At 31.2% G+C, this 12,972-nt stretch overlaps 3 protein-coding genes across 4 annotated transcripts in view; 1 reads left to right on the top strand and 2 right to left on the bottom strand.

The window, feature by feature from the left end:
- The first annotated feature begins 644 nt into the window (after positions 1-644).
- Positions 645-4,051, top strand: LOC102662136 (uncharacterized protein DDB_G0290685). Its single transcript, XM_006600838.4, has 2 exons — positions 645-1,130; positions 1,667-4,051. The coding sequence occupies exon 2, from the start codon at positions 1,714-1,716 to the stop codon at positions 3,805-3,807; it is 2,094 nt and encodes a 697-aa protein (XP_006600901.1). The 5' UTR covers positions 645-1,130; positions 1,667-1,713; the 3' UTR covers positions 3,808-4,051.
- Positions 4,052-6,437: 2,386 nt separating this feature from the next.
- On the bottom strand, positions 6,438-8,234 carry LOC100499808 (uncharacterized). 2 transcript variants are annotated; one of them, XM_006600069.4, is made up of 4 exons: positions 8,059-8,234; positions 7,145-7,251; positions 6,952-6,994; positions 6,438-6,717 (listed from the first exon to the last, which is right to left on the bottom strand). In XM_006600069.4, exons 1-4 carry the CDS (start codon positions 8,171-8,173, stop codon positions 6,671-6,673), a joined length of 312 nt encoding a protein of 103 aa, XP_006600132.1. In that variant the 5' UTR covers positions 8,174-8,234; the 3' UTR covers positions 6,438-6,670.
- A 4,011-nt stretch (positions 8,235-12,245) lies between these two features.
- Positions 12,246-12,972, bottom strand: part of LOC100789289 (tubulin alpha-3 chain) — a gene marked incomplete in the record, with an annotated part of 2,771 nt that continues 2,044 nt past the window's right edge. Inside the window, 1 exon segment of the mRNA XM_014769864.2 lies at positions 12,246-12,959. Within this exon segment, the coding sequence (XP_014625350.1) occupies positions 12,439-12,959 (521 nt within the window).

The following is a 12,972-nucleotide window of genomic DNA, read 5'->3' as shown; positions in this document are numbered from 1 at the left end:
TTAAGTTCTTTGATATTTCATTGGAATCCTAAGATATTTTAGGAGTTTCAATTCTTTATACCAATTATAAAATTAACTCTTAATCCCATTAAAGTCATTTGTCACAAACTGATTTAACTCCACCTAATGGATAGATTCAATATTCAAATTGTATGTATGAAAAACATTTGTAAAAATAAATCAATTCCTTAGATGAATTTTTGAATTTCGAAGAATTAGTATTAAATTTTAAGATAAACATATCTTAAATAAAAAAATAACAAAAAAAAAACTGGCGGTTACCGGGTACTGCCACCAGATAAAGCGATTTGAGTCACGACGGTGGTGGGTTGATTTTGCCAGCAGGCGCCGGAGACTGGAAGTAACCAGCTTCGACTTCAACCCTATCTTACTACTTTGGCAAAGTGACAAAGATGAAACATTAGTATTTTATCTTAAGACAATTATTACAAAAACGGTTTTTCTTGGTATGTTGATTGAATCAGACGATTGGAAGAGCATAACCGACGTCGTCAACGGTCGGGATTCGCGGAACGTCACGTGTCGGATTTGGATCCACCAAGTGCCTAGTGCTTTCTCCCCTGTACGCATGAGCTGGTCCTTATTTGTATCAAAGACACCGTCGTTTTAGCCTCAATCTTGAGTTTTTTTAACTTTGAGTGACAAAACAGTTAAACAAAATTAACCTATCTAATATATAATTATTTTTTTACTATATTACTAATCTCCATCTCCTTCTAATCTATTTTTTCATTCACAAAATTTAAATATAAAATTTTACTTAAAAGAATCGACCGACCATATATAATTATATAACGATATAATAATATAAATTTTGTGTTTCAGATCCGTTGTTGATTTCACTATAAATAAGTTAGAGATGCCTGATATTGCCATTTGCCAGTTTTTCAGTGACAAATTATTGTTAAATCTGCTTTCCATTCCTGTTGCAGGGAAGGGATCAGATCCAGTGAGAAAAAAACTCCAAAACACAAGTCTTTTGTGATCCCTTATTCATTCTCAAGTATAGAGGAAGAGCATGCTACGCAACTGCTTCTTGTAAGCACTGTTTCACCCCAGAAAAGAAGGACACTTTTTTGTTGAATACTGAGTATCTCAGTTTGCTTCGGGTATGTATGCATGTAATGTCATGTGTGCGCTTTTACCATTTGTAATATCTGCTATCTTAGTTGTGATGTTTTTTAGAGAAACCATTCTAGATCTGGGTACATGTGTGAATGCGTTTTGAGAGTGTCATACATTATCATTTGTTTTATTTTTGTTTCTTGTTGCACACATGTTCTTTTGTTGATCTAGATTTGGCTACCGGATATTAGTATGTTATCTTAGTTGTGATGTTGCTTTTTCTATCTTCCTCTGCTGTTAAATTGAAATTAGGATTTGAATGCATAATCTTAATACTTTTCAAAATGGTGTTTTTATGATTTGTTGATGAGTAGCTTGCAGACGTGGCCATGTATTTTATAAACCTTGTGTGATTTAATATCACTAGTTCCACTGATTAAAATATTAATACATAGATCAAGCTTTAAATTTGTAGTTTTTGTTTTCTTCCTTTGCCTAGTTCTTTCTTATCAGTTGTGTTGTTGAGTTGCTATTTGTGAATTTGAGAGTCCCTTATGGAGTTTAATCTTCATATGAGCAGGTTATATTGGAAAGAAGTAAAATTTTGGATAGTGAGGAATTTCCAGAATGTTCAGGTTATCTCCCAGAAGGAGTCAAAGATCCAAAGGCTTCAAGGTGAAGCATGCTCTACAGTTATGTGTTCTGCTTGGAGTTTGTATCTGGCTGGTTTACCAACTCAAACACTCTAAGGAGAAGAAATCATCCTATGTAGAAAGCACAAAAACTACCAGTGAGGTTGTCAAGTTCGGGAGGAAGGACCTCCATCCTCGCGTGGAGGAAACTTCCGTGGTAGATGCAAGGCACAAGGAAGAGGATGAGGAAGAAGAACAAGAAGAAAATAAGCAAGAAGAGCAACACAAACTCGACGATGTTAGCGGTGTGCAAGATGAGGTACTAAAGCATGAGCAAAATGACAATGAAGAGAATTCTGAGCATAAACAGGATTCGGTAGACCAAGAAACTGAAGAAAATTCTGAAAATGCATTGACACAAGTGGAAGGAGAACAGCATAATGAGAAATTGGGTGAAGAGAATGACAATATAGACAACAAAGAGAGTGAGAGTACATTGAAGGAGAATGAGGAGAACAAAAGTGAAGGGAAGGACAAAGAAACTGGAGAGAATACAGAAGAAAAGACTGAGCAGGAGAATGACAGTATGGATAACAAGGAGAGTGACAATACAGTGAAGGAGAATGAAGAGAATAAAGATAAGGAGAATGAAACTGAAGGGAAGAACAATGGGGAGGAAAATCATGAGCAAGATAGTAAAGAAATGACAGATGAGAGCAATCAAAGAGAAGCTGAGAAAGAAGAACATGGCAAGATTCAGGAAGAGACTTCATCTGAGAATCAGGCTCAGGATGGGGGGAAAATTGAGGAAGAGCATCGAGAGGAAAATTATGCAGGAGATAATGCCTCTAGTGCTGTAGACAATAAATCACAAGACGACACCTCGGATGAAAGTTCCAAGACAGAAGAAGAATCTGACAAAAAGGAAAAGAATGAGTTTGAGTCTCAGAAAAATGGTACTGAAACTACAGAAGTGGCTGATTCTACTGTCACAACAACAAACAGCCAAGGAAATGAAAATCAGACACAGTCAGAGAATGATTCACAGAAAAGTGTTACATCGGAGTCAAAATGGCAGCAGCAAGAGCAGAATAACCCCACAAAGGTAGAGGAATCCGGTGTAGAAACTCATACAACTGAAGCATTGGAAAATGAAGATAACTCCAAGGTAGAGGACTCCAATGCGCGGAGTACGACACAAAAAACTGAAGATTCTTCTTCTAACTCAGATGCCTCGGAAGAGAAGGCTGAGACACATGACAGCAATGCAACGAACGGTGAAGACAAGAACAAGGACACCTCGACTAATTCTGCTCAGGACGAAAACACCAGCAACAATTATGTCCAAGAAGGAAATGTTGCGTCATCCAACAATGACAATAAAGATTCTAGCCAAGATGTTCAACTCACTTCCTCTGATACTTCCTCAGAACAAAAGAAAGATGAATCCTTGAATCTAGAAAGTAACACTGACTCTGCTCAGAATGACAATGAAAACTCTGATCAAAGCAACAAAAACAGTGATGGAAGTGCTAATGACAATAAAGATGCTAGCCAGTCCTATACTTCATCCGAGCAAAACAAAGAAGGATCCTCAAACTCAGATAACAATGCTAGCCAATCAGATACTTCATCTGATCAAAACAACAAAGAGGGATCCTCAAACTCAGATAACAATGCTAGCCAGTCAGATACTTCATCTGATCAAAACAACAAAGAGGGATCCTCAAACTCGGATAACAGCAGTGATGCTAACCAGAATGGCTCTAACAGCAATGAAAATGCAAATGACAATGGGAATGCTAGTCATGAAGCACAAAACAATGCTGATGCGGGACAGGGCAACAATGAGGCCACTGTTGAGAGTAAGACAAGTGAAAATGAAGGTGGTGCTCAAAACGAAACAGTGGAGTCACAAAAAGAGGAGGAATCTGCACACTCCGGCGGAGATAGCAATTCTAACTTGAATGATCAAGGAAGTTCTGATCATTCAATCACTCAGGAGGATAAAGAATCTCGCGTGGATTTGGGAACTCTACCACAATCCAATGCAGAAAACAATAACATTGAGGTTACTGCTGCTGAGTGATAATTCAGATAGAGTAATTGTATCAAGCTTCTTTTGATCCTACTTCTTTTTTTCTATTTTTGTTGTGCCATGTATTGTTTCTTTAGTTGGATATTATGCTATCAAGTTTTTTGCTTTACACAGGGTCAGATTAAGAATTTAGAAAGACCTAGAGTTCTATTTGTATAAATCATTTGCTATTATTCATATGTAACCTGAACCCTTTTATGTAAGCAATAATTATGACGTCTAAAATATCATCAAAGCAAAGTTCCTTCTCTTTTAGTATTGACCTTTTTCTTATTATAGACTTTGCAAAGGGTAGTGCATCAAAATTTAAATCACGAATCCCTTGTTTGAGTCATGAATCATTAATCATGTCAAACTATAGGATTTAGAGAAAAAATGGTTTGGAATATACCATATAAATAATTTATAGTGTTTAATGTAATAATTTTGAACTCGAAAATGATCAAGAGTGTACAAAATAAAATCATAACTCATCGTGGAGTGTATGAAGCATTTATTTATAAAATAAAGAAAAAGAGTTATTTATTATTTTTTATTGTTATTCATTTACTAATTATCACATATAATAAGATTGTTAATTTTTATAATATTAATTTAAAAATTACATTAGTAATTATTTATGATTGATTGTTAACTTTTATAATATTAATTTTAAAATCACATTAATAATTATTTATGATTGAATTATAATATAAAATTATATTTTTTACTGTGAATTTTATTTTTTACTGTGAATACATAGCTTCTTTTTTTTCATTTTAGTCGTGAATGGTAACACTCCAATATTACTTCTGCTTTTTCAAGCTATCAATGAATGAGCTTATTATGATTTTCACATTCCCAAAATATGGAAAGGAAACCGGAAAAATCTTCCCCACGAGACATTACTGCTTATAACAATAGCTGGTGTAAAGAGAACGAGTTTTCACCTTACATAGGCTTTCATATCATGAGGGAACATCAAATCACTTGTCATGGAGTTAACACTTATCCATTTCTTACATCTTTTTTAAAATTTGGACTTCTTTTATCTTTGTTTTCTTTTTTGTCTTTTCTTACTTCCGTGACTTGGTTGAGCCTCGGATATTTTTGACAATTGACACTAACACGTGATGATATATTGATACTTGAGTCAAAAATCAGAAAGAGTTCAATTGCAGACAAGCTAGGCAGTTCGTCTTTCTCCAACTAGATGACACCTCTACAACTAACAGAATAGAAGGATGATAGAGCTATCATAACGGCTGCATGCTAAAATGTCAAATTTTAATTGTATAGTAATTTTTTAATTTTTTTTAAATGATTGGTATAGTTATTTTTATTAACAAATGTTAAATTATTATTATATTAGTTTTTGTTAGCCAGAGAAATCTGAACCTATGATCGCTCCTTCCTTTTCTTCTTTCTTTATCAACATTATACCTTTAAATGTTTGATATTTTAATGTTAGTATTGCCTGTTATTTGTAAGATGCTGAAAAAATAACATTCTTTCTTTTGGGCGAAAAGATAACATCAATAGCACATGGCACAACAGTTATCGGTTAGGATGTCAATTTAATCTATTAACTTGTCTTAATCTCTATTCTTTTGATGAGTTGGTGGAATGATCTTTTTTTTTTCCAATGATCTTTTATTTTATACGCTAAAGTTTTCCATTTGGAGCAGGAGAACGGATTAAGCATATACCATGTATTGGGTAGCTGTTAAGGTGAAGACCATTGTTTCAATGTTTCAGCTATGACAAAGTTGCATTGACACTATCATTCACAGTGAGATTTTGATATTTTCATCTTCATATATAGCTCACAGCAATTTCTACATGTACAAACAGCTAACTCATTTGTACTAAGTTATAAATTTAGTGTTGTGCGCAGATAACTCATATTCAGCTCCTAGTATTTTATGAAACATACAAACTACACAGGTTGAACGTAGATTGTCCTGCTATCCTTTGATACAAAAGCCCATCGTCTCATCAATGAAAATTACGAAATTGTTCTGTTTTGGAACAAAGATTTGGGTTTCTTATTTGTCCATGTCCATAAAAACTTTATCGTTAACTCACAATTTATGGAAAATGATAATATTTCTTTGGCCAATAGTTTTGTCTACATGAAGAGAAGGGCCGTGTAATGTTTGATAGTTGCGATAAGACATCAAATTTGTTAGATAGCAGATTGAAAGAAAAAAAAAACTTCAATAAAACTTTTAAAAACTAAATAATAAATTAGTACATAGTTCACTAAATTAAATTAAAATTATAGTAGACTTTAGATAAATAAATACATCACTTGCTCACATCAAATACAAATTATTTTTAAGGAAGATTTCTATTTAGTCAAATTTAATAATGACGGAAGATTATAGTGCCATAAAAATTACTCATGTCCAGATGTTAAAATGTCTGGTAAAAACAATTACCGCAATTAATTATTTTAAAAATTCGAATCTTCCTTCAATTACTAAAATGAATTCCTTAACTTTAAAATCGAAGCAATAGCTAAGATCGTCTTGTGGACGGGTGATGCTAAATACCTACCTATTCCCAAAAACACCACAATCGAAACAACAAAAACTAGAGAGATGAGAAAATGATAAAAATCAGGGGTCTTAAGATCATTTTCTTTAAAAATCTTATTGAACAAGAATCGGCTAGGAAGAAGCATCATATTGTTTGACAATTTTATTTTGTTCCTCAACCATACGAACGAACATGACATAAAAACATGACAAACTAACGTTGTCAAGTGCAAGTTCTAGATCACATTTCAAAAACCACAATAATCATCACTATTTCTTGAACATTGACAAATCCAAAGCCCACCGGTGTCACAAATACCTTCATTAAACCATTAATGCTCGTCGTGGTGCTTCGTTTCAAATAGTCCATCGGGACCTGCTAATCAACAACAGACAGCAACCCTTCACTCAATAAATGTCAAAACTCAAAAATAACCATACAAACAGCTGCAACATTATAAACTAAAAAGATCTTCCACCACTAAAGGAAGTAAGGAACTAGAAGAAAAAAAATCCAATCAATACAAATAATTAGTGGAATGATTTTGGGGGAATTACATCTGGGGAACACTGTATATTATAGATATCAAAGCATAAAATTAAAGACACGTACCCCAGGGGAATTCCTTATTGCGGATATGCAAATATGGGTATGCCTGCACAGAAAAGTAAAAATAAATAAAAATTAAACTTTTGTTTTACTAATACAAACCAAGTATACTCGAACATGCAATGGAGAAAAGATAGAAAACGAATCCATAGTAACAATAACAAATAACTGCAGATGCGTAGAAACGAAAACTCACAGGAGGTTCTTTGAAGTGCGGGTGGCCCTTTGATAGATTATAAACGGCTAAACCGGTGCAACCAACAATGCCTAAATATGTAATCTTCTCCCATTTGGCCGTCTCATCTGGAGAGAAAAAAAAATGATAAGATTAATAATTAAAAGAAACACACAAAACATTCAAATAGAAATCATGCAAAGTACAATATAGGTGACTAGAGAAAATCTATCAATCTCAACCTGAAAAAGAAGCTACATGAAATTATTAAAAGCAAGGAACATATTTGAAAGAGAATATATCAGAACTAAAATCTTAATCTATTAAGGTGATGAGGTGTGACGCAAAATCATACTATTACTTTGCTCGATTAATCTGAATGAAGTGTCGATTATATAGCAATGCAAATACAAATCCGTTGAGGTTAAATCCACCAAGTCAATCACAACGTCAGTATCGGATTTAAAACTAGAATTTGAAATCCAAATAATGGAAAGAAAAAATAATATTAATCTATCATTTTTTCTAATAAAAGCGCTTGAACATTCAAACAAACATAGAAGCCAAATCAATTCGCAAATCCATTTCAGCAGTGAGGAATTACAAATTACAAATCCGTTTCAACAAAAAAAAAAAAAAATACGAACGCATAACAATTCAAGTTAAAAGTAAAAAACAACTATGCGCAAATTTTTTTAATCTTATATCAAAGGGAACTAATCTCCCAAATCCACAAACCCTTTCGGAACCAAAATTGACCTAATGCGCGACACGCTTCCGCGCGCAAACCATACAGATTCGTGAAACAAACCTAACCTAATGCGGGAGATATAATTATTAAAACCCTAAAATAAATAGGGTTAGATGAAAGAGAGAGAGAGAGAGAGAGAGAGAGAGAGAGAGAGAGAGAGAGAGAGAGAGAATGGGGCACTAACATGCATCATCGTGATGACCAGAGGAAGCAAAGTTTCGCTTGGGAACCTGAGAGCTACGAGCTCTTCCTCGTAGGGCGCTACGAAGAAAACCCGATCGCACCAGCGATGTCGCCATTGCTCGCCGCTTGACTCTTTTTTGTTCTGTTTTGGCTTTGAAGGGGTAAGAAACAATAGGAGCTACCTATATGTGAAAAACTGCTTATATATTCGCACAACTCACGTGCCAGGAATAACATCATTTTTTTTTTATGTGTTTTTTTTCTAACCATAATATTAATATAAAATATTTAGCTGACATTTATCTGATTATGTCATATTAATAATATTTTGTAAAAATATTCATAATTAAATGCATGTTTAAGCTTATTCACTGAGTGTGGGAGATGAACAAATTTCAAAAGATATAAAAATTACAAATAATAAATAACTTTCAATGAAGGTCTGTGATATCTTTGGTGTTAGAAACATTCAAATTTCAAACACAATTTAAGTATGGTTTAGTGATAAAAGGTTAGAGTTGTCTAATTTAATGGAAGGATAAATAGTTATTTTTGTCTGTGTAAATTACTGACAAATTCATTTCTGAAAGATTAAAATTCAAAATTTAGTCTTCGAAAGTATAAAAAGAGTGATAAATTTATCTAACCATTAACTTCCGTCAGTTACCGTTAATAAAAATAACCTATGTGACACAAAGAGACGAAAATATTAAATAGATTTGACGAAGATGTCAATAAATTATCATTATTGAACCTAAATATCAATAAATTTTTGTTGTTGGAAAAAAATATCAGTAATTTTTTATTGGACGAAAATGACAGTGATTTTTTTGAACCAAAATGTCAGTAATTTTTTTGGATCAAGTATGTTTCTATTTGACAAAAATGTCAGTAAGTTACCATATTATTAGACCAAAATATTAATAATTTTTCATTGTATCAAAATGTCAATAATTTTTTATAGGACGTAAATGTCATTAATTTTTTGTTGGACATAAATATCAATATGTTTCTATTAAATTAATTTGCTAGGGCTCAAATTTCGTTTCATTTAAGGATAAAATATAACTTTAGGGTAAATTTTTCTCAAATTTTGAATTTTAATCTTACAGGGACGAATTGTCAACGATTTATATATTTAGGGACAAAAATGATCATTTATATTTTTTTATTGCTAACTCAAGAGGTGTGACTCATTTAGATTGAATTTGTGGAACTGATATTATATACACTAAACAAACTTGGAAATGAATGAAAAGTTTTAATTGCGACTATATTTTAAACAAGATTGTAAGGATATTTTTTAAGGAAGAAAATATACTTGTATATAAAAAAATTACCTAAAAACAGAAAGAAAAAAATAAATAGTTTTAACAAATTTACATTTGTTATCATTTAGAATGCAAATGTACTCGTTTATTTCATGTAAACTAAAATGATAATTAAAAAAATTAAAAATTTAAAGATAAATTTAATATACAATTGCTTTATAAATATATTTCAATCTTAAGTCTCTTATACTTTCATTTGGAATTATATATATATATATATTTTGCTTTATTAAAAAAAGTGGTTTTTTAAATATTTATGTTTATATTATTTAATTTGTTTCAAAATTTACAATAATATAAAATACTTAAAAAAAAAGTGTTTGATGATGTTAATTGAAATTTTATTAGAAGAAATCTCTTATTTAATGTTTAATATTATATCATATTTCAGTTTTGTGTTAATTTTTGAACGTTTTATATAATCATATTAGTATATTTGTTTTAGTAATAAACATTTGAGGTCTAATAAATTAATCTAATAGAAACATACTTATATTTAGGTTTAACAAAAAATTACTAACATTTATGTCCAATAAAAAATTACATCTTGATACAATAGAAAATTACTGATATTCTGATCCAATAAAAAAAGTAACATACTGACATTTTTGTCCAACAAAAACATACTGATATTTTGGTTCAAAATAAAAATTACTAACATGTTCATCCAAAAAAATACTAACATTTTTCTCCAACAAAAAATCACTGACATTTAGGTCCAATAATAATAGCGTACTAACATTTTCATCCAATCTATTCAACATGATTACGTTCACAGTCAATTTTGTGACAAGTGACAAATTCGTTCATATGTGTCACGTAAGTTATTTTATTAATGATAATGGACGAAAGTTAACGGTCGGATAAATAATAACCATTCTATCCAACAAAAAAAAATGATTGATATTTAGGTCCAATAATGGGGTTTTTTACCATTCTACATGGTCTCTCTTCTCAAAATTCACAATCTACACCCATTTCATTTATTTTGCCCAAAATACACCACTTCAGCATGCCTTGTGGGAAGTCCGGTTTGGCCACCCCTACTTCCCTGCTTGACCCTTTTATGTGTTAAATTAAAATATTATAAAATATAAATATTATATTATATAAAATTATTTTTAATTTGTTTTAAAATTATTTATCATTAAATTAATTTTTAAGGGTTGATTAAATTAATTTTGTTATTAAGAAAATGATATTATTAAATATAATTATTTTTTTATACTATTTAATTTATTTAAGATATTTTTTGGATGAATATTTGTTTTAAAATCTGAATTTTGTATAATAATATATTTATTTTAGTAAAAATTTTAAAATTTTTAATATAATTATTTTACTAAATATAATTAGTTTGTTTATGTCATTAGATTTAATTAAAAATGATAATACTTTTTGTTTAACAATTTATTTATAGAAGAACATTCACAATCCAACTATTGGAAACGATTTTGTACAATAGAAATTTTGATTATTTTTAACAAACCAGTAATCAAAATAGAATAAGACATGTATCTTGTGCAACATATTTCAGATCATCATTAGTTTTGTCATATTTGCGTTGTAATTGTATTTTTTAATATATTTCATTATTCTCGACTATCATCTTAGTTATTATACTTTAAAATTTTATGTCTGTTGTATAAGACAAATGTATCAATTATTTTTTTCACGGTATTTTTTTAATTTATTTTAATACTACTAACTAATTTTCTTATTTTTTAATTAACGAACATAACAGAAAAACATTAACAAAACATAAATTTAACTAAAAAATTACATACAACGTAACTAAAAAATTGTACTATAATTTTATTCAATTTTTATATTTATTTTTATATGTATATTTCTCTTTAAAAAAATTTAAAAACAATATTAAAAAAATTAATTTAATAAATAAGTAATTTTAAAACTAATTAAAAATAATTTTATATAATATAATATAAAAAAAAGGGTCCAGGAAGTCAGGGTGGCCAAACCCAACTTCCCACAAAGGCACATTGAAGTGGTGTGTTTTGGGCAAAATAAATGAAATGAGTGTAGATTGGGAATTTTGAGGAGAGAGCATCTAAAATGTTAAAAAAAAAACCCTCCAATAATGGTAACTTATGACATTTTTGTTTAATTTATTCAACCGATATTTTTATCTAATCTATTCAGTATCATCACGTTGACATTAATGGCAACAGGTAAAAATTAACGGTCGAATAAATTTGTCACACTTTTTTCACTTTAGGGGACTAAATTTTGAATTTTAATATTTTAGTAACAAATTTATTAACGATTTACACATTCAAAAACGAAAATGATTGTTGATTCTTAATTTTAATTAGTGAGTTTTTGGTCTAAATTATAAGTACTTTTCATGAGGAAAAAAAAGTCATGTTGAAGTTTTATGCAAAGACAAACCCTCCAAGTTAACATAATTGCATAGAAAACTTAAATTCAAAATTACCTATTACTAAGTTTAAACAACTCTGTCTTAGTTGGTTATTACGCACTCGTAATAATTGCAATTCATGAATTTCTTGTGAGAGAGCTGGGCAGAGGAGAAAAAAAAGTTATTTTAAAATAGGTCTTAATATAAATACATACAACATTTGCAAAAGGTTCGTAATCATTTCAAATAGTTTGAGTAATAATCTCAAAAATACTCTTCGAGAATTATATGCTTTGTAGCAATAAAAAAAATGAAAGAAGGAATAGAAAAAGGTTATAAAATACTTATAAACCGAAAAAAGCCGAGACAATTTGAGTAATAATCTCAAAGAAACTCTTCGTGATTAAAGGTTTTTCTGCAATCTTGTTCCAAAATTATTCCAGGGAAAGCAATAGCACGAAAATTTCAGAGATATGAAAAAATCGTTTCCAAATCCATTTAAAACTCTAAAAGTTTACCAAGCAATTTCGAATAAATGTTCACAACTTCACATAAAGCTCCAAAAGTACCGGAACAAGGCAAGTTCCACGAAAAGAACTACCATACACAGAGCACGAGGAAAAAAAAAACAACACAGACAAAGTAACATAACAGTGCAAACTTCTAATCAATAATCTTCTCCTTCATCACCATCTTCTTCAGTTGCCTCTGCACCGACTTCCTCATAATCTTTCTCCAGGGCAGCAAGATCTTCACGAGCCTCAGAGAACTCTCCCTCTTCCATACCCTCACCAACATACCAATGAACAAAAGCCCTCTTGGCATACATGAGGTCAAATTTGTGGTCGATGCGAGAGAAGACCTCAACAACACTGGTGGAATTGGAGATCATGCACACAGCCCTCTGAACCTTGGCAAGATCACCGCCAGGAACAACAGTTGGAGGCTGGTAATTGATTCCACACTTGAAACCAGTGGGGCACCAGTCAACAAATTGAATAGTGCGCTTGGTCTTGATAATTCCCACAGCTGCATTAACATCTTTAGGCACAACATCACCCCGGTACATGAGACAGCAAGCCATGTATTTTCCATGGCGAGGATCACACTTGGCCATCATAGATGATGGCTCGAATGCGCTGTTTGTGATTTCACCAACTGATAACTGCTCATGGTGAGCCTTCTCAGCTGAATCACGGGA

This window comes from Glycine max, chromosome 17 (genome assembly GCF_000004515.6).
Source record: "Glycine max cultivar Williams 82 chromosome 17, Glycine_max_v4.0, whole genome shotgun sequence".
In the NCBI taxonomy this organism is placed as follows: Eukaryota; Viridiplantae; Streptophyta; class Magnoliopsida; order Fabales; family Fabaceae; genus Glycine; species Glycine max.
The sequence above is the reverse complement of the archived record's forward strand: the minus strand, read 5'-3'. Positions and strand labels throughout refer to the sequence as shown.